This window comes from Panthera leo, chromosome B4, assembly GCF_018350215.1.
Source record: "Panthera leo isolate Ple1 chromosome B4, P.leo_Ple1_pat1.1, whole genome shotgun sequence".
In the NCBI taxonomy this organism is placed as follows: domain Eukaryota; kingdom Metazoa; phylum Chordata; class Mammalia; order Carnivora; family Felidae; genus Panthera; species Panthera leo.
The window spans coordinates 42,840,349-42,862,961 of record NC_056685.1 but is presented as its reverse complement, the minus strand read 5'-3'; the positions used below and the strand labels follow the sequence as shown (position 1 = coordinate 42,862,961).

Here is a 22,613-nt window from a genome sequence, read left to right as displayed (position 1 = left end):
AATAAATAAGATAAACTTTAAAAAGAAGAAGAAGAAGAAGAATCCACCTCTAGTAAATGGAGATGTGTGAGGTTGAAAGGAAAGATATAATTTCTAGTCACAGGATCAGCATAAATAGAAACAGAAATGTTCACAAGTTGGGACTACATTCTCACCAGTTAGGTAAGGAAGCTCTAACTTCCCCAAAATATCGGTCAATATTCATGTTGAAATCACATTTATTTGTCAGTGATATGGGCTACTTTACTGGTGAATCAGACACTAAGTAACCATTTATTTATAGTTTGATATTGTCAAATCATGGTGGAATATTAGTTGAATACACACTAAAGAGTTTGTCAAAAAATCAAGGAAAATATTCAATGAAAATTCATTAGTTATATGGAATTTAAATAAATATTATTATATATTTTTTATTATTTATAAGCTAAAGTCTATAATCCTTTAAAGTAGAATTTATAGTAGGGGCACCTGGGTGGCTCAGTCAGTTAAGCAACCAACTTCAGCTCAGGTCATGATTTCATGGTTCATGTGTTCGAGCCCCACATCGTCTCTGTGCTGACAGCTCAGAGCCTGGAGCCTGCTTCAGATTCTGTCTACCTCTCTCTCTGCCCCTCCCCCTTCTCTCCCTCTCTCTCTCTCTCTCTCTCTCTCAAAAGTAAACACTTAAAAAATAATAAAATAATTTTTTTTTAAAAAGTGGAATTTATAGCAAACTTATGTATAGGCACAAATTTTTTTTCAGAGAACTGGTTGTTAAATATTTACCAGCACACCATTAACAGAAAGTAAACAGGCAAGAGAAAACCCCACTGACCTTCTGACACATGTGGAAAGAAAGAACTCGTTTTTAATGTTTATTTTTATTTTTGAGAGAGAGAGACAGACAGAACACGAGCGGGGAAGGGGCAGAGAAAGAGGGAGACACAGAATCCAAAGCAGGCTCCAGGCTCTGAGCTGTCAGCCCAGAGCCCGACGCGGGGCTCGAACTCACAGACCGCGAGATCACGACCTGAGCCGAAGTCGGACGCTTAACTGACTGAGCCACCCTCACACCCTAAAAACGTTTTTATCCTTGATCCTTCACGCCTATAAACTTTCTCAGAACCACTGTCATAATGTTTGGGGACAATGGTTCTTTGACCCCACAGAGGAACATACCAAATGGAAACTGACTCCTGCCCTTCTTCCAATCCACATTACATCACTCTCCTTTCGAGGCAATGTGCCATAAGCACAGAGGACTCTTTTCTGCTACAAAGGCAATCCGAGGCTCTTTCTGCCTCTAGATCTCCATGTCCTGTATTTGTGATTCTCTTACCCCCACTCACTTTGGACTTATTCTAGTCCACTTTGGACTTATTCTAGTCCAAACGTAAGCTCTAGAGTTCAGCTTACATATCACTTCCTCAAAGAAGTATTCCCTTAGCACCAAAGCATCCTCTCCTGGTTCCTGTCTGTTCCATCAGCCTGTTTATTTCTTTTGTAACATGTATTACAAGCTCTCATAAGCTTAATCTTTGTATTTGTTATTTCTGTCTCCTCCCTCGCCCACCATAGCCATATCTGAATTGCAAAGAGGCCAGGAACTTACAGATATGGCACATGTTTCAGAGGCGTTCACCGAGACTGTGAGAAAGTATTTCCCTGAGACGTGGATCTGGGACTTGGTGGCCGTAGAGTAAGTAACTTTCTTTATATATAAAAGGTACGAATATAGACGCCTCACGATTTTCCGGGTTTGGCTAATTTTTCAATATCCAAGTATTTCTTCTAGACACGTTCTTATTTTCAGGAGAGGCTGAACATAAGTACTTCTGCTATGAAGTCTCACTCTTCTAATTATATCAGAGCTGAGAAATTTTGCACATATTTAATTCTAAGACTTCCAGAAAATGGGAATAAGGACCAGGTACTGCATAGACTAACACCTGTAAGAGATCTTTCACCGGCCAACAGTCTTGGGTTAAGCACAGAATCAGTCAGACCAACGAGACGCAGTCATAGTAGAATTAAAAACTGTAAGCCTGCCTTCATTGGAACAGTATTTTCAAGAGTAAAATTTAAGAGCAATCTCAAATTACAGACTCAATTTGTAACAACATTGTCTATAATAGACAATGCTATAGTTATATGTCTAGAGAAGATTCTGATATAGACTAGAATTGCAAACAGAATTGGAAGGAAAGGACTTCTAATATTTTCCCATTTCAAGCCTTGATTATCCTCTCCTTTATTGATATTTCTACTGAGTGCATTCAGGTCACGACAATAGAATTATTTATAGGAGTTCTCTTCCTAGAAAGAATTTATTTCACTGTTTGCTTTCTGTTCTTCACATTTCTATCCTCCCCAGCGCATCAGGTGTGGCTGAAGTGGGAGTAACAGTCCCTGACACCATCACGGAATGGAAGGCAGGGGCCCTCTGTCTGTCCAATGACACTGGACTTGGTCTCTCGCTTCCCGCCTCCCTCCGCGCCTTCCAGCCCTTCTTTGTGGAGCTCACAATGCCCTACTCTGTGATCCGCGGAGAGACCTTCACGCTCAAGGCCACTGTCCTAAACTACCTTTCCAATTGCATCCGGGTAAGGACCTCTCTTTCCTCAATTGAACACGAGGTGACAGTCCAATAAATTGAAAACTGCACTCTTTGAAATACTGTGCCAGATGAGCTCACCAGAAGAGGAATCCTCTCAGAGATATTCATATGTTATAGATGCCATGGTTGCCAGTATTTCCAAATACGTGCAACTTAAAACAAGCTTCTGAGCCTTGCCACAACCCCATAAGTTTAGGAAGCTTGTGCAGTATGAAGATTTCTGACAAGGTGGACAAAAATCAGTATGCTTCATTCTCACGTCTTAGATCCCTTAAGGTTTCGACTTCTACCTTCCACATATTTAGTTTTCACATAGCATCCTAGACCAATAGACATATCAAACCTCACTTTGAAAGTTATTTGTGAGCATCTGACCTCCCCTGAAACCACAAGCATTTATAAATCTTGTACACTCTGCTGGGAGAGCTGAAGGAATGGTCAAGATCCCAGGCCAGAGATGTAGAGTTTCCACAGGCAACATGCCATCATGACTTTTGCACCTCCTGTCCCACCCCATGAATGAGCAGATTATTGAAAAATACTAAGGTTTCCATGTCAGATCATGGAAAGGTAGTTGGTCTGCACTTAGATCATCTCTACTATTAGGCAACCTAAAATCTAACCAATCCCCAACATGCTTTATTTCAAACCATTATGCTTTTGGTCTCCTTCTCCTTCTGATCTGTCTCTTGGATTTACGTGTGGTTTCAGGTTAATGTGCAGCTAGACAAATCTCCTGCATTCCTAGTCCAGGAGAAGAAACAAGAGTCTCACTGCATCTGTGGGAATGGCCGGCAAACTTTGTCCTGGGCAGTAACACCAAAGGCATTAGGTGAGGGACACTCTCCTAGAGACAATTCTCTACTCAAGGATTGTATATGTCAGCAGGATCCTCACATCTAATGTTATTTCCCTGAGGCAAAAACACACCCCCTCCAATGGTAGGATTTTCGCCTGTGTCTTTTACTCTAGAAGGCTCTCCCCACTTCCTTTACTTCCACCTCCGCCTTGGATTCTCAGTATCATTAGCCTCTGTGTTTCCATTCCTGCTCCTGTGTTTTTATAAAACAAAAAGAGGTTACAAAACATTGAACACTTATGAAACGTGAGGTTTTGAGGCATGGAGAAAGAAGGCGATGGTGCTCATCTGTACTGCCCCTTTTTTAGGAAATGTGAACTTCACCGTGAGCGCAGAGGCACTGGAGTCTCAAGAGCCATGTGGGACCGAGGTGACTGTGGTCCCTGAATATGGAAAGAAAGACACAATCATCAAGTCTCTGCTGGTTGAAGTAAGTAAGCCAATCCATTTGACAGGTCACAACGAGTCAATAAAAACAATGGTGAATCCAGTTGAGATCCCAAGTTTTAGTTAAGAAGGGTTAAATAATACATAATCACAGAAGAGTTCACAATATTCTCTCCTCTTCTCTTTCTCCCTCTCTCTCTCTCTCTCTGTCTCAATATTTATATCATTTTTCCCTCACTTCCTCCTCATCTATCAACCTGTCTCCTTCATATTGCTTATACTTACAGAATTTATTTATGTAATACATTTGGAAGTCAGTTCTACTACCAACGTACATGTCCATTCTTACCTCTACCTTTTCTTTCTTTCCACCTAAAGCCTGAAGGACTAGAGAAGGAAGCAACATTCAACTCCCTGCTCTGTCCACCAGGTAAGAGTCACTCATCATAATTAAGATAGCATTGACCAAAGTTTGTGTAACATTTAAAGTTCGAAGAATTTTGTATATTATTATAAAGTCCAGGAGACAGGTTATATATATATATAATATATATATATATATATATTATATATAATATATATATGTATGTTATATATATATTATATATAATATATATCTCATATATATGTTATATATATTATATATAATATATATCTCATATATATGTTATATATATTATATATAATATATATCTCATATATATGTTATATATATTATATATAATATATATCTCATATATATGTTATATATGTTATATATAATACATATCTCATATATGTTATATATATAGTTATATATATTATATATAATACATATCTCATATATGTTATATATATAGTTATATATATTATATATAATACATATCTCATATATATTATATATATAGTTATATATATTATATATATAATACATATCTCATATATATAATATATATATTTATATATATATGTATATGACATTATATATTATTCCTACGCTTCCCTACAAGGTAAGTAAGACCCAGAGAACCATCAACCCATTTGAGAAGACACTAAAGAAACTCACAATAGAAGATATAACTTTATCTTGGTGAAGAATTTTCTAGTCTAAACAAAAACACTTACAGAAATTTGGTACACTAAGAAATTTATCGACACATGTGTTCTCATCTCAAACAACATGGAGTCAACATCATACATGTGTTTCTTGACTTTGTCTACCTATGAATTTTTGTTTACTGTGTTTATTATACTGTCAAGACTTCAAATATATAAAATGTGTTCTAAAAACATAATTGCCTGGTTATCTAGCCTTATTTCTACATTTAAGTGAATTTACCACCAAATCCTTTTATCATGGCTTGCCTTCCATTCCTGAGTTCTTTACTTTGATTTATTTCTTATGTGTCTAGAGCTGATCATCAAGCAGTTTTATTAAAATTAATTTTTATTGGGGGCACCTGGGTGGCTCGGTCAGTTAAGCATCTGACTTTGGCTCAGGTCATGATCTCACAGTTCATGGGTTCAAGCCCCATGTTGGGCTCTGTGCTGACAGCTCAGAGCCTGGAGCCGGCCTCAGATTCTGTGTCTCCCTCTCTCTCTGCCCCTCCCCCAGTCACACTCTGTCTCTCTCCCCAAAATAAACAGCAAAAAAAAATTTTTAATTAATTTTTATTGTCTGTGTAATACAAAAATACATTCTCCTTTAGAAAACACAGCTTCATAGTAAAGGCAATATTTTTAATACTTTAATTACCATCCATATATGTTTAAAAATAATATGCATAGATGAATTTATTTATATATGTGATTTATGTAAATGGTATTAAGTTTCATCCTGTAACTTGTGTAAGCAACATTTCGTGACTTCTTACTCAGCAATCTAGCTTAAAAATCTAACCATGTTAAATTATAGAACTAGGTAATCCCTTTTAGTCCCATTCCTAAAAGGTAATTCCCTTTGATATAATTTAGTAAAATTCCCTACTATCGATATATCACAGTTCTGATTGGTATTTTAGCTATTCCTCATTTTCTTAACTATTTGCCAGATGAATAAATATAAATAAATAAATACCTCCTTATGTATAGATGCAAGGGTGTTTTTTTTTTAATTTTTTTAATGTTTATTTATTTTTGAGAAAGAGAGAGAGAGACAGAGCATGAGCTGGGAAGGGGCAGAGAGAGAGAGGGAGACACAGAATCAGAGGCGGGGTCCAGGCTCTGAGCTGTCAGCACAGAGCCTGATGTGGGGTTGAACTCACGAACCATGAGATCGTGACCTGAGCCAAAGTCGGACACTTAACTGACTGAGCCACCCAGGTGCCCCGCAAGTATTTTTTAAGTGTTTATTTATTTTGAAAGTGACATAGAGAGCGAGCGGGTTAGGGACAGAGAGGGAGAGAGGGAGACAGAGAATTCCAGGCAGGCTCTGAGTCAGACGCTTCACCAACTGAGCCACCCAGGCACCCCCAGATGCAAGTATATTTATTTGTAAAATGTGAAATTCCTAATTAAGAGGTGATATGTATATTCTTCAGTTTTAATAGAACTTTAAAAACCCTTTTGCTAATATCTAACAGTTAATATTCTCACCAAGTTTATATTTCCCTCCGTGATCACCAGCATCTTTTACCATGAAAGTTTTCAATTTTGGTGAAAATTTTAGATGAAAAAATATAATGTTTTAACCTAAATCTCTACAATCACAAGTGACGATTAGCTCATTTTTACACATTTATGAATGCCTTCATATCCTGTGACCTTTCAGGTTGGAGTGATTTTTTTTTTTTTTTTCTGATTCATCTGTATCTGACTGATTCTTTATCTATTGAATAAGTTGCTTTTTTTTCTTTTTGGCTTGGTAATTTGTCTTTTACCTTTTTTATGGCATCTGTTTTTTTTTTTTTAACATTTATTTAATTATTTTGAGAGAGAGGGGAAGGGTCAGAGAGAGAGAGAGAGAATCCACTCAGGCTCCTCTCTGGTATCTGTTTTCTTACAAAAGTTTCTTGGGGGGAAAGTAAGAGAGTTTTTTTTTTTTTTTTAACATACAAATAATACAGGGCCCCTGGGTGGCTCAGGTGGTTAAGCATCCAACTCTTTTTTTTTTTTTTTAACGTTTATTTATTTTTGAGACAGAGAGAGACAGAGCATGAACGGGGGAGGGTCAGAGAGAGGGAGACACAGAATCCGAAACAGGCTCCAGGCTCCAAGCTGTCAGCACTGAGCCCGACGGGGGGCTCGAACCCACGGACCGCGAGATCGTGACCTGAGCCAAAGTCGGCTGCTCAACCGACTGAGCCACCCGGGCGCCCCAGCATCCAACTCTTTATATCGGGTCAGGTCATGATCTCAGGCTTCATGAGTTCGAGCCCCATGTTGCCTGCTTAGGATTCTCTCTCTCTGCCTCTCCATGCTTGCATGCAAGTGTGCACATGCACTTTCTATCTCTCAAGAATACATAAAAAACATTTAAAAAATTTTTTTAACATACAAATAATATATAATATATATAATTATATTATACGTTATATATTATATATTATATAATTATATATTATATATTATATAATTATATATTATATATTATATTATTATATATTATATAATTGTATATTATATAATTGTATATTATATATTGTATATATAATTGTATATTATATTATATATAAAATTAAAATTTAGATACACAACTGTGTATATAAATGTAATTAACAACACACATAATTAATGTATACAACTTGATGAGTTTGGAAATAAGTATACACCTGTAAGACTGTCACCACAATCTATACTATAAACTTATCCATCACCTCCAGAAGTTTCCTGCCACTCACTTATTAGCATATTTTTTGTGTGATAGGATCACTTAGTATGAGATCTATCCTATTAGCAAATAAGCATTTAAGTGTTCAGTATGGTATTGTTAATAGCAGGCATTGTTCTATACAATAGATCTCTACAGTGTAATCTTCCTGCGTAACTGAAAATTTGTACCCTTTGACCAAAGTTTCAATGTTAATTTCACAAGAAAGGGGGATGCAGCATGAAGATAAATGCTACATTTCTCTTTCATCGTCATGAAATTTACCAATCCTAAAATGGCAGTAAATGTATGCCTAGCAGCAGCAATTATTCTATGTTCAGTGAGTCAGATACTGTTCACCTTCACCCCCAGTCCCATGTCTCGGGCCCCCATAAAAATACGACCTTCATATCTGTGAAATTTGAGGGCAGTAAGGACATTGTTGTCGGAATTTGGAAATCACAGAGATTTTTTCTTTGCTTATGTATACATTAGGGGGTTTTTTCATACAACTGTCTAGTAAGGAGGTTAGGAATAGACGCTAAACTGATCATCTTGTGATAACCATCTCATGCTAGCCACGGGATGGTCACGACGGAGTCACAACATCATGGGCACTTGTCAATTTGTAGCCTTGTTTGGAATGCACTCTAAATACATGGGAAAAAAGAGGGATGGGGAAGAAGAATTTCTAGAAATCTCAGAATCCCGTTTGTACACATTTAAGATTATATATATGTGTGTGTATATATATATGTGTATATATATATATATATATATATATATATGTATGTATTTTTTTTAAGGGAAATACTGGAAGAGGGACAACTTTTCAGAAGTTTAAGTATAAGGCATAGTCTGGCTTCTGTGTTTTGGAGCTCTGCAGGAGCATTATTTTCATTATGGCTTGTGTGTTTCTCTAGATACCGGAGTGTCTGAACAATTATCTCTGAAGCTGCCACAGAACGTGGTAGAAGAATCTGCCCGAGCCTCCATCTCGGTATTGGGTGAGCTCCGTCCCTGTGAATCATTCTACTATATGGGCAGTTTTTACTGTATTTCTTTTCCATAAATACTCCCTCAAAATAACAACTATAATTTCAACTTCAGTCTTCCCTCCATCTTTGGGCTTGTTCATTGCTCCCAATCATACTCCTGTCCCTGGACAGCTCACCCTTGCCCAAAATCTTCATTTTTCAACCTTCCTAAAATTATTCCTTTCTTCTTAAGGATTCGGATAGATTATAATCTATAAGACTTATGATGTCCCATCTCTCCCATTCCCTAGGAGACATCTTGGGCTCTGCCATGCAAAATATACAAAATCTCCTCCGAATGCCCTATGGCTGTGGAGAACAGAATATGGTCCTCTTTGCTCCTAACATCTATGTTCTGAATTATCTAAATAAGACACAACAGCTGACTCCAGAGGTCAAGTCCAAGGCCATTGGCTACCTCAATACCGGTGAGTGATTAAACAAGTAAGTGAAAACTTCACAGAGTCATTTTAACAATACACTGGATTTCCCAATAGGCTTGAATTACTTATCGGTTCTATGGTATGTTGGCTTCTCATAGTATCATAGTTACTTTGGTACTCATGCTGTGATTTTACGGTAACTATCCAGGGTCCAACTTCCCATTAATGTTTAGAACTCAGACCCTTCTAACATATGACAGCAAAATTTAAGAAATATCACCAAAGGGACGCCAGATGGTCAGAATCTCGCAGTTCGTGGTTTCAAGCCCCAAATCAGGCTCTCTGCTGTCAGTGCAGAGCCCGCCTGGGATCCTCTGTCCCTCTCTCTCTCTCTCTCTCTCTCTCTCTGCCCCTCTCCCACTTGTGTGCTCTCTCTCTCAAAAATAAATAAATACTTTTTTAAAATTTTTTTAAAAGAAAGAAATATCGGGGCGCCTGGGTGGCTCAGTCGGTTAAGCGTCCGACTTCAGCTCAGGTCACAATCTCGCGGCCCGTGAGTTTGAGCCCCGCGTCGGGCTCTGTGCTGACGGCTCAGAGCCTGGAGCCTGCTTCGGATTCTGTGTCTCCCTCTCTCTCTGCCCCTCCCCCGTTCATGCTCTGTCTCTCTCCGTCTCAAAAGTAAATAAACGTCAAAAAAAAATTAAAAGAAAGAAAGAAAGAAAGAAAGAAAGAAAGAAAGAAAGAAAGAAATATCAGCAGAGACCGAGGCATTTTGGTAATTTTTCTGGCCAAAACACATGCCATCTGTCATACTGTTTCATTAACCTTCTATTCCAGGTTACCAGAGACAGCTGACCTATAAGCACCATGATGGCTCCTATAGCACCTTTGGGGAAAAATATGGCAGGAATGAGGGCAATACCTGGTAAGGAATAGACAGTTTTTTGAGCTTCTATTTCCGTACCAGCTCTTTTACATGTATTATCACAAGTATATTCACAGTAACCTTATCAGATATGTATTATTAAACCTGTAGTTGGTTATGCTCAGTACCTATACCAAGACTAGCGAGGTAACCACCAGAAAAGTTGACATTCAAATACATGTATGTTAGATCTGTCCCCAAAATTCATCCTGTTAATAACACCAAGCATATTCTTTCTAAAATAGCTATTCTGGGGGGGTGGGGGGGCGCTTGTGTGGCTCAGTCGGTTAAGCGCCCGACTCCTGATTTCGGCTCAGGTCATGATCTCATGGTTTGTGAATCTGAGCCCCGAGTCAGGCTCTGCACTGACAGCTCAGAGCCAGCTTGGGATTCTGTCTCCCTGCCTCTCTCTCTGTCCCTCCCTGACTCGTGCGTGCTCTCTCTCTCTCTCTCTCTCTTTCTCAAAATAAATAAATAAACTTCTAAAAAATAAAGTAAAATTTTAAAATAATAATAATAAAATAAAATAGATGCCTTTGGGGGGGCACCTGGCTGGCTGAATCAGTAGAGCATGCAATAGTTGACTTCACGTTGTTAAGTTCAGCCCCATGTTGGGTGTAGAGATTACTTAAAATTAAAATCAGTTAAAAATAGTAATGAAATTGGGGCGCCTGGGTGCCTGTCAGTTAAGCATCCGACTTCTGCTTAGTCATGATCTCACAGTCCATGAGCTCGAGCCCCACGTCAGGCTCTGTGCTGACAGCTGGGAGCCTGGAGCCTGCTTTGGATTCTGTGTCTCTGTCTCTCTCTCTCTCTGCCCCTCCCCCGCTCACACTCTGTCTCTCTCTCCTTCAAAAAATTCAATAAACATTTAAAATTAAAAAAAAAAATAACAATAATAATATGATAGCTGTTTTTAAATGGCTATTTTTTTCTAAAATCGCTCCCATAACCATGAGTTTTTAAATAATATGGCCAGTGAACGTATCACATAACTTTTAGATAAACCACGTTAACTTCCACTTGTGGTAGGCTTTTAGATCATACTCATCTTGACTGAGAATAAATTCACTCATAGGAAGAAAGAAATGAGGGGGACCCAGTGACACGAAACATTGTTTTAAAATCCCTAAGGCAAAGCAAAGCAGTTAGAAGTTACCACAATTTTCCATAGAAGATTCTGCCATCTACAGAAGGAAGTCTCTAAAGAGAAGAAAGATGGAAAACCTCACTCAAATAAGTAAAGATAAGTAACATTAGAAGAACATTAGAACGTTACTCGCTGTAGCAAAGAGAAAATGAGTCAGCAACAAAATACCAGATTTAGCAGATTAATCAAGCAGTCTAAAGGAGATGGGAGTTCTAAATACACGTGAATACCGGTCAGGTGACTCACATCAATGTAAATGGTGTCTAGTGAAGCCTGTCACTGTGATGCAGTTATAAAACTATTGTCACAACATAAACATCACCATCGCTTCCCTCCTGCTCAGGCTTACCGCCTTTGTACTGAAGACTTTTGCCCAGGCTCGAGCCTACATCTTCATTGATGAAGCACACATCACCCAAGCCCTCACCTGGCTCTCCCAAAAGCAGAAGGACAATGGCTGTTTCAGGAGCTCTGGGTCTCTGCTCAACAATGCCATTAAGGTGAGGTGTTCGTGGAGTTAGCTTTTATCTGTCCATTCTGATGTCTACAAGGATAATATAGGAATTCCTTAGGAAAGACAAATAATAGATAGATAGATAGATAGATAGATTGATAGATTGATAGATAGATTGATAGATAGATCCCGGATAGTGCCAAGAAAGAGGGGATGGAACGTAGGTTGCTTGTGCTAATTTGCCCCCTGGGGATGCAGACGAGTAAGGATACATTCCATGACACCCAGGAGCTGATTAAGAGCATTCTCAGAAGTTCATTTAATCAAATCTCTCTCTCTACCCCCCCCCCCCCACACTTACAGGGTGGAGTGGAAGACGAAGTGACCCTTTCTGCCTACATCACCATTTCCCTTCTGGAGATTCCTCTCCCCGCCACTGTAGGTACCACCTCATTCCCCTGCTGAGGCATAGTTTGGACACAATGACACTGCTGTCCGGCTGTCAGAAATATCACCTTACTAAAAGCCAGGTGTCAGCTTTCCTTCTATGCCATGCCAATGCTTCTCGGATCAGAAGGAAATGTGGTCAATCGGTTAAGAAAGATATACACTATCCCAGGGATGCCCCCTAAGCTATTTCTCCCCTAAGACCTCCCACTCTTGCCATATGTACATACAAAATGAGTTCTAAAAATATGGTCTGTGCTCCTGCCTAACGAATGTAATAATAACATAAAATACTATTCTCTCTCTCCATAAAAATGACAACAGATGGGGGCACCTGGGTGGCTCAGTAGGTTAAGCATCTCACTCTTGATTTCAGCTCAGGTCATGATCTCGCGGTTCACGACATCGAGCCCCAAGCCGGGCTCTGCACCAACAGCATGGAGCCTGCTTAGGATTCTCTGTGTCTCCCTCTCTCTCTGCCCCTCTCTCACCCTCCTGAGTGCTCTCAAAATAAATAAACGTTAAAAAAAAAAAAAAGAAGAAGGAAAAGAACGAGAACAGACGGACACATGCATTTGGAAAATGATCCGCTTTTACCTGGGAAAGCCAGTGTCCCTGTTCACACAGCTCGGTTCCCTCCTTGTTTTCCCCCCTCAGCACCCTGTTGTGCGCAATGCCCTGTTCTGCTTGGAGTCAGCCTGGAATTCAGCAAAGGAAGGACCCCATGAAAAGCACGTCTACACCAAGGCACTGTTGGCCTATGCTTTTGCCCTGGTAGGTAACCAGGACAGGAGCAAGGAGATACTCCACTTACTTAATGAGGAAGCTGTGAAGGAAGGTGAGCAAACATCCTGCCTTCTCTGTATCAAGAACCATACCTCAAAACCCCCCACACCTACCTCCTGTGATCGCTTTCCCTTCTCTTCTCTTGTCTCTATCACCATAAAATCTGGAACTTCTTAAGCAAGTCACACACCAAAAGATAAGAGGCAGGTGCACTGTAGTCGTGAGAAGCTCAGCCTCTGGAGACTGGCTCCAGAACAGTTTAACAGTGTGACCTTGGGCAAGTCGCTTAACTCGTCTATGTTTCAGTTCCTTCATCAGTAAGATGGGGGTAATAATAGTATTTACTCTGCCCCCTCCCCTGCTCAGGTCGAAAAAATAGAAAATAAAATGCAAATGGTAATAGTTTATCCAATGAAATATATTCTACCTTTCTGCCTTAACGGTGCCGTTACGTGTTTATTCTTAAAATGTATCGGGAAGGTTTCAGATATACAAAAAGGCATGAAGGATAATCAGCAAACCACTTTATACTTCCCTCCCAGCTTAAGAAATACAAAATTACCAATGCAGGAAAAATTCTGTGTGCCCCTCCCACCCCCAAAGGTGACCATTACCCTGAATTTGTCATTACCATTTCTATGGATAGCTTTATGTTTACTCCACCTATATTCCTAAACAATATTCAGAATTTTGATGTGTTCTTCATCCTTAAATCAACAGTATCACACTTTTGAGTATTTCTGCATCTTGTTTTCTTGTCTGTTTGTCTGCCTTTTGTTTTTTAAGTTCCACATTGTGCTAACAGGAGTCCCCTACTGAGGGCCTATAGCTCTAATTCATTATTTTCTCTGCCGCATAATATAGTGCAAAATATAGGTAACTCATAACTTATGTTAAAGAGTCTCTCATCATAGGTGTTGTCTCTTATTTGTTGCTATGGCAAACCGTGCTGCAGTGAATACTCACTGATGTGTCTGTCTCCTTGTGCGTGGGTGTGAGTTCCTGTAGGTTCTACTTCGAGAAGTGAATCGCTGATTCGTAGGCAAAACACATCTTCCCCTTTGCTGGATGTTCCCAAATTGTGATTTACTCCGCAGCGTAATTTACTTCCCACAGCAGTTTAAATCGGTTCCCATTAGGTCACACCCTGGTCAGCCTTTGGTTACCTTAAGGATTACTGTTATTTCGTACTGTTATTAGGGTACTATTCGCACCCTAATGAGTGCAAACTCCGTTATCTCATGTCATCTGCGATCCTCACAAGAAATCTCAATAGGAAAATTTATAGAAAATTTCACAAAGCCCAGATAAGGTCTGGATAACATCAGAAACAAGCAACCCCCACAGTCAGGGAGCGAACTTGCTCTGCAATTTCCCCCCAACGACCCAACCATAGCCACCGTTTGACAACTTCGTTGGCTGTGGGCTTATGACTCAGCAACATTTTCCGCCTTAGGCTGGCTGAAACAAACCACGTTCAGGTTTACACAGAAGGAAAAGCATCTAGATAAGGTCCAAGGGAATATAATTGGAAGGCACCCTCCACTTAAGCTCGGGCTTAAATTAGATATGAATATGTGGTTACTCACAAATCTCTTTTTCTCACCTCCAGACAATTCCGTCCACTGGGAGCGACCTCAGAAACCCAAGGCACCAGTGGGGCATCTTTATCAGCCCCAGGCTCCCTCAGCTGAGGTGGAGATGACGTCCTATGTGCTCCTCGCTCACCTCACGGCCCAGCCCGGCCCGACCTCCGAGGACCTGACTTCGGCCACGGGCATCGTGAGCTGGATCCTAAAGCAACAGAATGCCCACGGGGGCTTCTCCTCCACCCAGGTCTGTGTCTGCCAGAAACTTTTGCTTCGCCTTCAGGGAACAAAAGCTCTGAACAAGATATAAACACATGCAAGAGGGAAAAATGAGGATGCGGATAACTCGAAATGAGGAAAATACGACGAGTATTCAGGGAGAGTGAGAAATAAGGAAAACTCAAAGTCAAAGAGGGCTAAAAAGAAAATTCCTGCAGTTCTGGCACCCCAGCCCTGTTATCATCACAGTCCCCTCCTGCCAATAAAAACTCTACCTCCCTAAAGATGTGAGACCCTATGTGCAATGGCCACAGCAGAATGGCTTTTAAAAACCTACCTTCAGGAATCTTCTGGAAGTTCTAAGAGTCCCTTTCAAACAACAGTTGGAAACAGTTTCAAACAGTTTGAACAGTTTCAAACAGTTCTCAGGAGCGCCACTCAAAACCCAAAAAAGCTCTCCTTGCAAATCTCTGCATTCAAAGGTCCCCTTTAACCGGCTTATTTTGAAGCCGACACATTTTATGCTTCCACTATTCACCCTTTGCTATACAAATATTTGTTCACCAGCAGCATGAAGAACTTGCTTTATTATTGCCAACATCGTAAGACTATCTAAAAAAAAATCCGTCAATAGGTACACAGCAGGAAGTGTTATTTTCAGAGAATTTAGGCTTATTTTTCCATATGAATGGGGAAAACATGGAATACTTTTATGACAACAGTTATTCTTTCTTAAATCTATTGTTTAAAGAATATCATTCAGGTTCAATGCTGAGAAGATTTGAGAATTGAGAAGATGGCATGCAAGGGTGGGAGGAATCCAGACATGTGGTAAAAAAAAAAAAAAAAAAAAAAGGGAGAGCCAAAAAATGCCAATAAATCAAGAAGATAATTATAATTAAGCATGCCCCTGATCATGGCTGCAAAGGACCTTGGGTTTTCTCAGGGCACTGAACTCAGCAACAGAGCAGAGTTTAATTTGGGGTGAGAGGCAGACTGATCTTTGGTTGAGTGATGGCAGACATAACCACAATTACCAAGTAAGACATCTTAGACAAATAGCTAATGCCAATGAATGATTCCCATTCACATATACTTTCCACAGCTCATATCCCACAAACATTCATCCATAGGAAAAGATCAATTTTCTGAGAAATAAAAGAAGCCTCTAAAGCATACAGTTGGAGGCAGATATGTGCATATTACGGTTCTGTTATCTATCTAAGGATTCTAATCAATCTGGAAATTAGAACTCCATTATTTAAGTAGAGAGGGAAGCAGGAAAGAGGACGTCAAGGCCCATCTTGTCGACATGCCTTTGGGCCCTCAAAAGGTTACTGAGCCTACACAGGTTCTCTCACTCGTCTTTTCTAGGACACAGTGGTGGCTCTCCATGCCTTGTCCAAGTATGGGGAAGCCACTTTCACCGGAACTGAGAAGCATGCACAGGTGACCATCCAATACTCAGGGGCGGTTTTCGAAAAATTCCAAGTGGACAGCGACAACCGCCTGTTACTACAACAGACTTCATTGCCGAAGGTGCCTGGAGAATACACCATGACAGTGACAGGAGAAGGATGTGTCTACCTCCAGGTGAGACTCTTGGGGCACATGGGGTCAGAGGGCCCACCGGAACAGTCCTCACTAAAAAATCCCTAACTCAGCGGGGCGCCTGGGTGGCTCAGTGGGGTTGAGCTTCCGACTTTGGCTCAGGTCATGATCTCGCGGTCTATGAGTTCGAGCCTTGCATTGGGCTCTGTGCTGACAGCTTGGAGCCCAGAGCCTGCTTCAGATTCTGTGTCTGCCTCTCTCTCTGCCCCTCCCCCACTCATGCTCTGTCTCTCTCTCTCTCTCTGTCAATAATAAGTAAAACATTAAAAATTTTTTTTTTTTCAATTCCTAACTCAGCAAATGATAGGGCCACCCAGAGAACGAGTTGAGGAAGCTTGGAGGAGTTCTGGTGACCAGAGGGAACACAGATTTTTGTCTTTGATGTTCCACAGACATCCTTGAAATACAATATTGTGCCAGAAAAGGAAGAGTCCCCGTTTGCTTTGGATGTACAGACTGTGCCCCAAACCTGTGATGGACCCAAAGCCCACACCAGCTTCCAGATCTCACTGAATGTCAGGTAAGACCTGTGACTGGATCGTCTAATTCTGGGTATAAGAACCCGTCTTCTAGGGGCGCCTGGGTGGCTCAGTCGGTTAGGCGGCCGACTTCGGCTCAGGTCATGATCTCGCGGTCCGTGAGCTCGAGCCCCGCGTCGGGCTCTGTGCTGACCACTCAGAGCCTGGAGCCTGTTTCGGATTCTGTGTCTCCCTTTCTCTGACCCTCCCCCGTTCATCCTCTGTCTCTCTCGGTCTAAAAATAAATAAACGTTAAAAAAAAAGAGCCAGTCTTCTTACCGGAACTCCCATTAAGCTGAGTGGCGTGGCAATAAATGTTTGCACTACATTTGTTGTAAAAAGCAACGCGTCCTCATGCCGATACAGAATCGCTTCATGATGGGGTATATGCATTGTGCCTCCCCTGCCTCCAGGATCTGTGATTGTGAAACCTCATTATTGAAAAGTTAAGTCCCCTCAATAAGAACTAAAAAAAGAGAACATTCACCCTTGCCTCTGACCCGAATTCCTGATTTAATTCTAAATGTAAGTGAATTCATTCTATTGTAATGAAATTCTATATCGTTCTTGCTCTCTCCGATTGCCAAAACGTCTGAATAGAAGGACGTAGTGAGTCTGTAGTTAGAATTCCTACCGACAATAAGTAAACCTCAGATTACACACAAAATAATCGATTTGCATACATGCACAGCAACATTCAAATAGCTCCAGGGCTTACCAAAAAACGTTTCTGCCCACAGGAATGTTCTACCCTGGCTGGGGATACCGTTCAGGACAAAAGTTAAAAGTATACGTAACAAATAACGCGCAGAGGTTAGCGGTCTCAGGCCCAGCTATGTGTCACTCACAGAGCTTCCTTCAACTCCAGAACCTCGAGTCCACACACGTAAAATCCTGATTCATCAGGTTTAGGGTAAAGCCCGGTCTCTGTGGCTTTAACAAGCTCCCTATCACTTGGGTGGGATATTTAGGAAGGCTTTCATGTACTATTGAGGGCTGTGATGGCTTACTGTGGACATGGGAGAAAACACGGAAGGCCCTAATTTCCTTTCTTCCCCAAATCTTCAGTTACACTGGGAGCCGTCCCACCACCAACATGGTGATTACTGATGTGAAGATGATATCTGGCTTCATTCCCCTGAAACCAACAGTGAAAATGGTAGGTCTATTATACGTCCAGGAGGCTCTAGTTTATTTGATGTTTTATGTATCTCCAGACTGAGAAAATCTTAAAATATTTTAAATCAACTTCTACCAAAGGCTAGCACTTTCTCCAAATCAGAAATACAATTTAGCCTGCTTGTATATGGGTTTTTTGATGTGTGGTGGGTTTTTTTTTCTTTTTTCCTCATGGAACTCTGTTTTCATGCATCTCAAAATTCTGTGAACAGGTTTTTGATCACGCTGTTCCCATTCAAAAGTATTTATTTTAAAAATCTAATAACTTAAAACACCCACACACACAAACGAATGGTCCACAAAACATTCTCCCTTCCTTCTGAAGGTTTTACGAGGCATTATTATCATTAACCAGTCTTACTTTTAAACTCAAATGGCCAACAGAGACAAACAGTGCTGAGACCATCCTTCCACCACTGATTAAGACTAGGGTGGCAGGGATTAGGGATAATATTCATTTAGTCCCCTGAGCCTTCCGGGCAGACATGGTAACCTTGCCAGATACAACAGACTTTTCATCCGCTGCTTTGATGACCCCCGGAGGGACTGTGTGTCTCATTTCACAAACAGCTCTCTTCGAGAAGCCACAACGTACTAGAAGAATATCAGCAGATTCCTGGAGCTTAGACTCTTAAGATAAAGCTTATGCACCAGTGGAAAAAATATATGAAAAATAACCAACGGGCACAAACTAGAAGTATTACAGAAGTTCGGAGGAAAATGAGATTGCTATAAATTAGAGCAGGCAAAAAATTTAAAAAAAAAAAACAGTTAAAAAAGGAAACCTCCTTCATGAAGGAATAGAATGTAACTTGAACATTGAAATACGGAAAATTCTCAAGTTTAGGACATTTATTTCACATTTCTGCAGATATATCAACATTACACATAGGCATGTGCCAAACTAATATTAAATGCTGCCTCCCAAGTATCTTTCATTTTTACTTTAAAAACATTATCATCTTTACTTACAAAAATCATTCGAAGCAGCTTTACCCTCAGGCTTAATTTGGTAATCCAAATTCTCCTTTTCTCTGGTTTCCCCAGAGGCTTCGTCTGTTTATTAACATTTGTGATGTATTAATTTTCTCCAGCTTGAAAGATCTAACCACGTGAGCCGAACAGAAGTCAGCAACAACCATGTTTTGATTTATCTGGATAAGGTGAGAGCCCTGCCACTCTAGTTGTGAAAAAAATATAGATAATACTTCTTCTAAAATTTTTTTTAATGTTTATTTATTTTTGAAGGAGAGAGAGACAGAGTGTGAGTGGGGGAGGGGCAGAGAGAGAGGGAGATACAGAATCCGAAGCAGGCTTCAGGCTCGGAGCTGTCAGCACAGGGCCCGACGCGGGGCTCGAACTCACAGACCGCGAGATCATGACCTGAGCCGAAGTCGGATGCTTAACTGACTGAGCCACCCAAGCACCCTGATAATCCTCCTTCTAAGGGAGTTATAATAATCCTATTCTAAAAGAAGTGAATGAAGACATTTTGGAGACATCACCTCATGGCAAAACTTTGAGCATTCTAGGGGTGCTTGGGTGGGCTAAGTGTCCAGCTCTTGATTTTGAGTCAGGTCATGATCTCACAGTCCATGAGTTCGAGCGCCGTGTCAGGTTCTGTGCTGAGCAGAGGGATTCACTCTCTCCCTCTCTCTCTGCCCCTCCCCTGCTTGTGCTGTCTCTCTCAAAAAAACATTTTTTTAAATGAGCGTTCTAATATTAATTCCAATAAACATTCTCCTCTCCTTTATTCACATTTCATGTGAGACAATGGGAAGAAATGGCTTATTATAATATTGGGATATGAATATTTCTAGGCCTCATAAGCAAGAAATTCTCTATACAATGTGTTTTTTATGTCCATAATCTATTTTGAAAATATTGAATAATGTAAGGAAGAAACCCAGTGGTAAACCCAATGGTTTCTTCTTTACATAATTATATCAACATCAATTCTTATGTTGATGCTGCTATATCAATTATATATTATATCTCAAATATATCAATTATATAATTGACACCTCAATTATTATATCAACAGCACATCAACAATATAAAAGGGGAAAATACTGTCCATCTCAGCAAGGATGTACCAAAAAATGATAAGATCAGTCCGCCCATAAACTAATCTCACTTTATAGTTGTATAATCTAACATAATTTATGCATTCATATATTAATGGATGTTATAGTTTATAAGTTTTATGAAATTTTAGTAAGGCTGTAATGATCAATTTTTTATATTCCTTTTTGAGTTCACACAGTATTTCTACAAGATTGCGAAGTAAAATTATACCAAATCTCTGGATATGTAAAAATGGACATGACCATTCAATCAATAAAATCATATATCATTCACCCCCTATAAACAGAGCCCATGGACTAGCATTTATTTATACGACTATATGAATTGATTGGATTATTTAAGAAAAATTTTGGAATTTTTCATTCACTCTGGGAACTTTCTGCAATTTAAGGACACTGTTTGTTGATTAAAAAAAAAGGTTCTTTTCCCCCAAGAAAGTAGATGAATACTTAAACTCCTTCGAAGAAGACAGAAGAAAAATTTTAATTCCCTTTTGCTTTCTAGGTGACCAATGAGACACTGAGCTTGTCCTTCATGGTTCTGCAAGATATCCCAGTGAGAGATCTGAAGCCAGCCATAGTGAAAGTCTACGATTACTATGAGACAGGTAAGTGTGAACAACTTCCACATAGAAATTAAATTTCTTTTTTTTTTTTTTAATTTTTAGAGAGAGCAAGAAAACCAGGGAGAGGGGCAGAGGGAGAGAAAGAGGGAGAATCCCAAGCAGACTCCACACTCAGTGCAGGGCCCGAGGCGGGGCTCGATCCCACGACCGTGAGATCGTGACCTGAGCCAATATCAAGAGTTGGTCACTCGACTGACTGAGCCACCCATGCACCCCTAGAAATTAAATTTCTGATCACAGAAATTTCGATTTGAGAACTGTATTGGGGCCCCTTATTACACTAACTATTCTTATTTACTTCATTTTGTCTCCATCAAGTCTGATTCTTCTCTGTCTTCTATACATACGTTGTAGAAACTCCCAGTTGTATAAATATGTCAATTACTAATACCAACCACCTGTAGGACATTTAGCTCCCTTTTCTTCAGATAAGTCAACGATAAGACACCATGAGATTTAAAGAAGTATAACATGTGAACTGTCCTTCAGAAGCGTAGGGTAAAGAGAAACACAACACACTGTATTTGAAGAGTTGGCAACAGAAGGCCACAAGCAACGCATCAAATGGATGATGCTGAAGTTTCCGACCCAAGTCTTCCCATAAGGAAAGATTTTTTAAGGGACCTGTCTCCCCAGGTGTTTGCTATCCCTCTCACTTCACCTAATGGTTTTTGTTTTCATTCAGATGAGTTTGCAATTGCTGAGTACAGTGCCCCTTGCAGCAAAGGTAAGCAATGCACACGCTTTCCAAATGCAGTCACACCCCCTTTGGCTTGTCCCTCCAATAACATGAAATTCTGGCTAAATGCTTTTCATAGATACCCTCTTGCTCATAGTTCAACTTATTACTGAAAACTTCATTTGTTGGGAAAAGGTCACTGATGGCCAAACTTTAAAGAGTCCATAGGGTTACTTTTTGAATAATTGTAAGTAATAAATCTCACTTCCCACTATATTAATCAGGTTTCCTTAGGCACCGTGCTACCCAGATCTAAAGGACAGAATATTCGTTGCTCAGGAGACCCATGTCCCTCTTGATTTTCTCTTCTTTCCACTCTCACAGATCATGGAAATGCTTGAAGACCACTTCAATGAAAACTGCTTTGCTGGAATACCTGTTCCACAGACTCAGGTCTCTGTGGAAGAAAAGAATTTTTGTATGTCTGAAGATCTGAGGAATAAACCTTTTTTTCTGGCCAATCTTTATCGCTGGTTCCTCATTCATTCAATAAACATTTATAACATTTCCATATAATTCCCAGTAGAACCTTAAGATTAAACATTGATAGCAATCAAGGGTTGAGGGACTTCAGAAAATTAAAAATGTTACCGGCAGGGGCGCCTGGGTGGCTCAGTCGGTTGAGCGTCCGACTTCGGCTCAGGTCACGATCTCGCGGTCCATGAGTTCGAGCCCCGCGTCGGGCTCTGGGCTGATGACTCGGAGCCTGGAGCCTGCTTCCGATTCTGTGTCTCCCTCTCTCTCTGCCCCTCCCCCGTTCATGCTCTGTCTCTCTCTGTCTCACAAATAAATAAACGTTTAAAAAAATAAATAAATAAAATAAAATAAAAAAATAAAAAAATAAATGTTACCAGGATATTGGTCTGAGTAGGTTTCACTTGGGGCTTCAGGAGAAGGATTATGTACTAGGAGAGTGGGAAGGGTGTTTGGTTACAGGAATACCCTAAGAAAAAGCCAGAGTGCATTTTAGGAGAGAATAAGACTGTCTCGACTGGAAAAGACTTCCCACGTTAAAGGGAAATAATGAAATACAATGTTGGATAAGTTACATTGGGAGGCAGCATAACTAGTTAGAACTTCACCTGAACTGGGATTACATGTCCTCAGAACCAAATCTGCCATTGATTGATACAAGTGATCGGTTTCAATAAAGGATGTCAGATTGAAAAAAGCTGAAGGGGTGACACATCAGAAACGAGTCCTTCTAAAATAAAAAATCTATAGAACTCAG

General features: G+C 40.1%; 1 protein-coding gene across 2 annotated transcripts in view; it reads left to right on the top strand.

The window, feature by feature from the left end:
• Window positions 1-21,843, top strand: part of A2M (alpha-2-macroglobulin) — a 45,756-nt gene extending 23,913 nt beyond the window's left edge. For both annotated transcript variants that reach the window (XM_042945764.1, XM_042945762.1), the window contains exons 18-36: window positions 1,561-1,681; window positions 2,357-2,585; window positions 3,311-3,431; window positions 3,767-3,888; window positions 4,224-4,275; window positions 8,556-8,639; window positions 8,921-9,097; window positions 9,890-9,977; window positions 11,471-11,627; window positions 11,945-12,019; window positions 12,686-12,866; window positions 14,427-14,650; window positions 15,997-16,215; window positions 16,626-16,753; window positions 17,820-17,910; window positions 19,025-19,093; window positions 20,523-20,625; window positions 21,329-21,370; window positions 21,707-21,843. In XM_042945764.1, the coding sequence (XP_042801698.1) occupies window positions 1,561-1,681; window positions 2,357-2,585; window positions 3,311-3,431; window positions 3,767-3,888; window positions 4,224-4,275; window positions 8,556-8,639; window positions 8,921-9,097; window positions 9,890-9,977; window positions 11,471-11,627; window positions 11,945-12,019; window positions 12,686-12,866; window positions 14,427-14,650; window positions 15,997-16,215; window positions 16,626-16,753; window positions 17,820-17,910; window positions 19,025-19,093; window positions 20,523-20,625; window positions 21,329-21,370; window positions 21,707-21,723 (2,300 nt within the window). In that variant the 3' untranslated portion in view covers window positions 21,724-21,843. The remainder of the gene's footprint in view (window positions 1-1,560; window positions 1,682-2,356; window positions 2,586-3,310; window positions 3,432-3,766; window positions 3,889-4,223; window positions 4,276-8,555; window positions 8,640-8,920; window positions 9,098-9,889; window positions 9,978-11,470; window positions 11,628-11,944; window positions 12,020-12,685; window positions 12,867-14,426; window positions 14,651-15,996; window positions 16,216-16,625; window positions 16,754-17,819; window positions 17,911-19,024; window positions 19,094-20,522; window positions 20,626-21,328; window positions 21,371-21,706) is intronic.
• The last annotated feature ends 770 nt before the right edge of the window (window positions 21,844-22,613 follow it).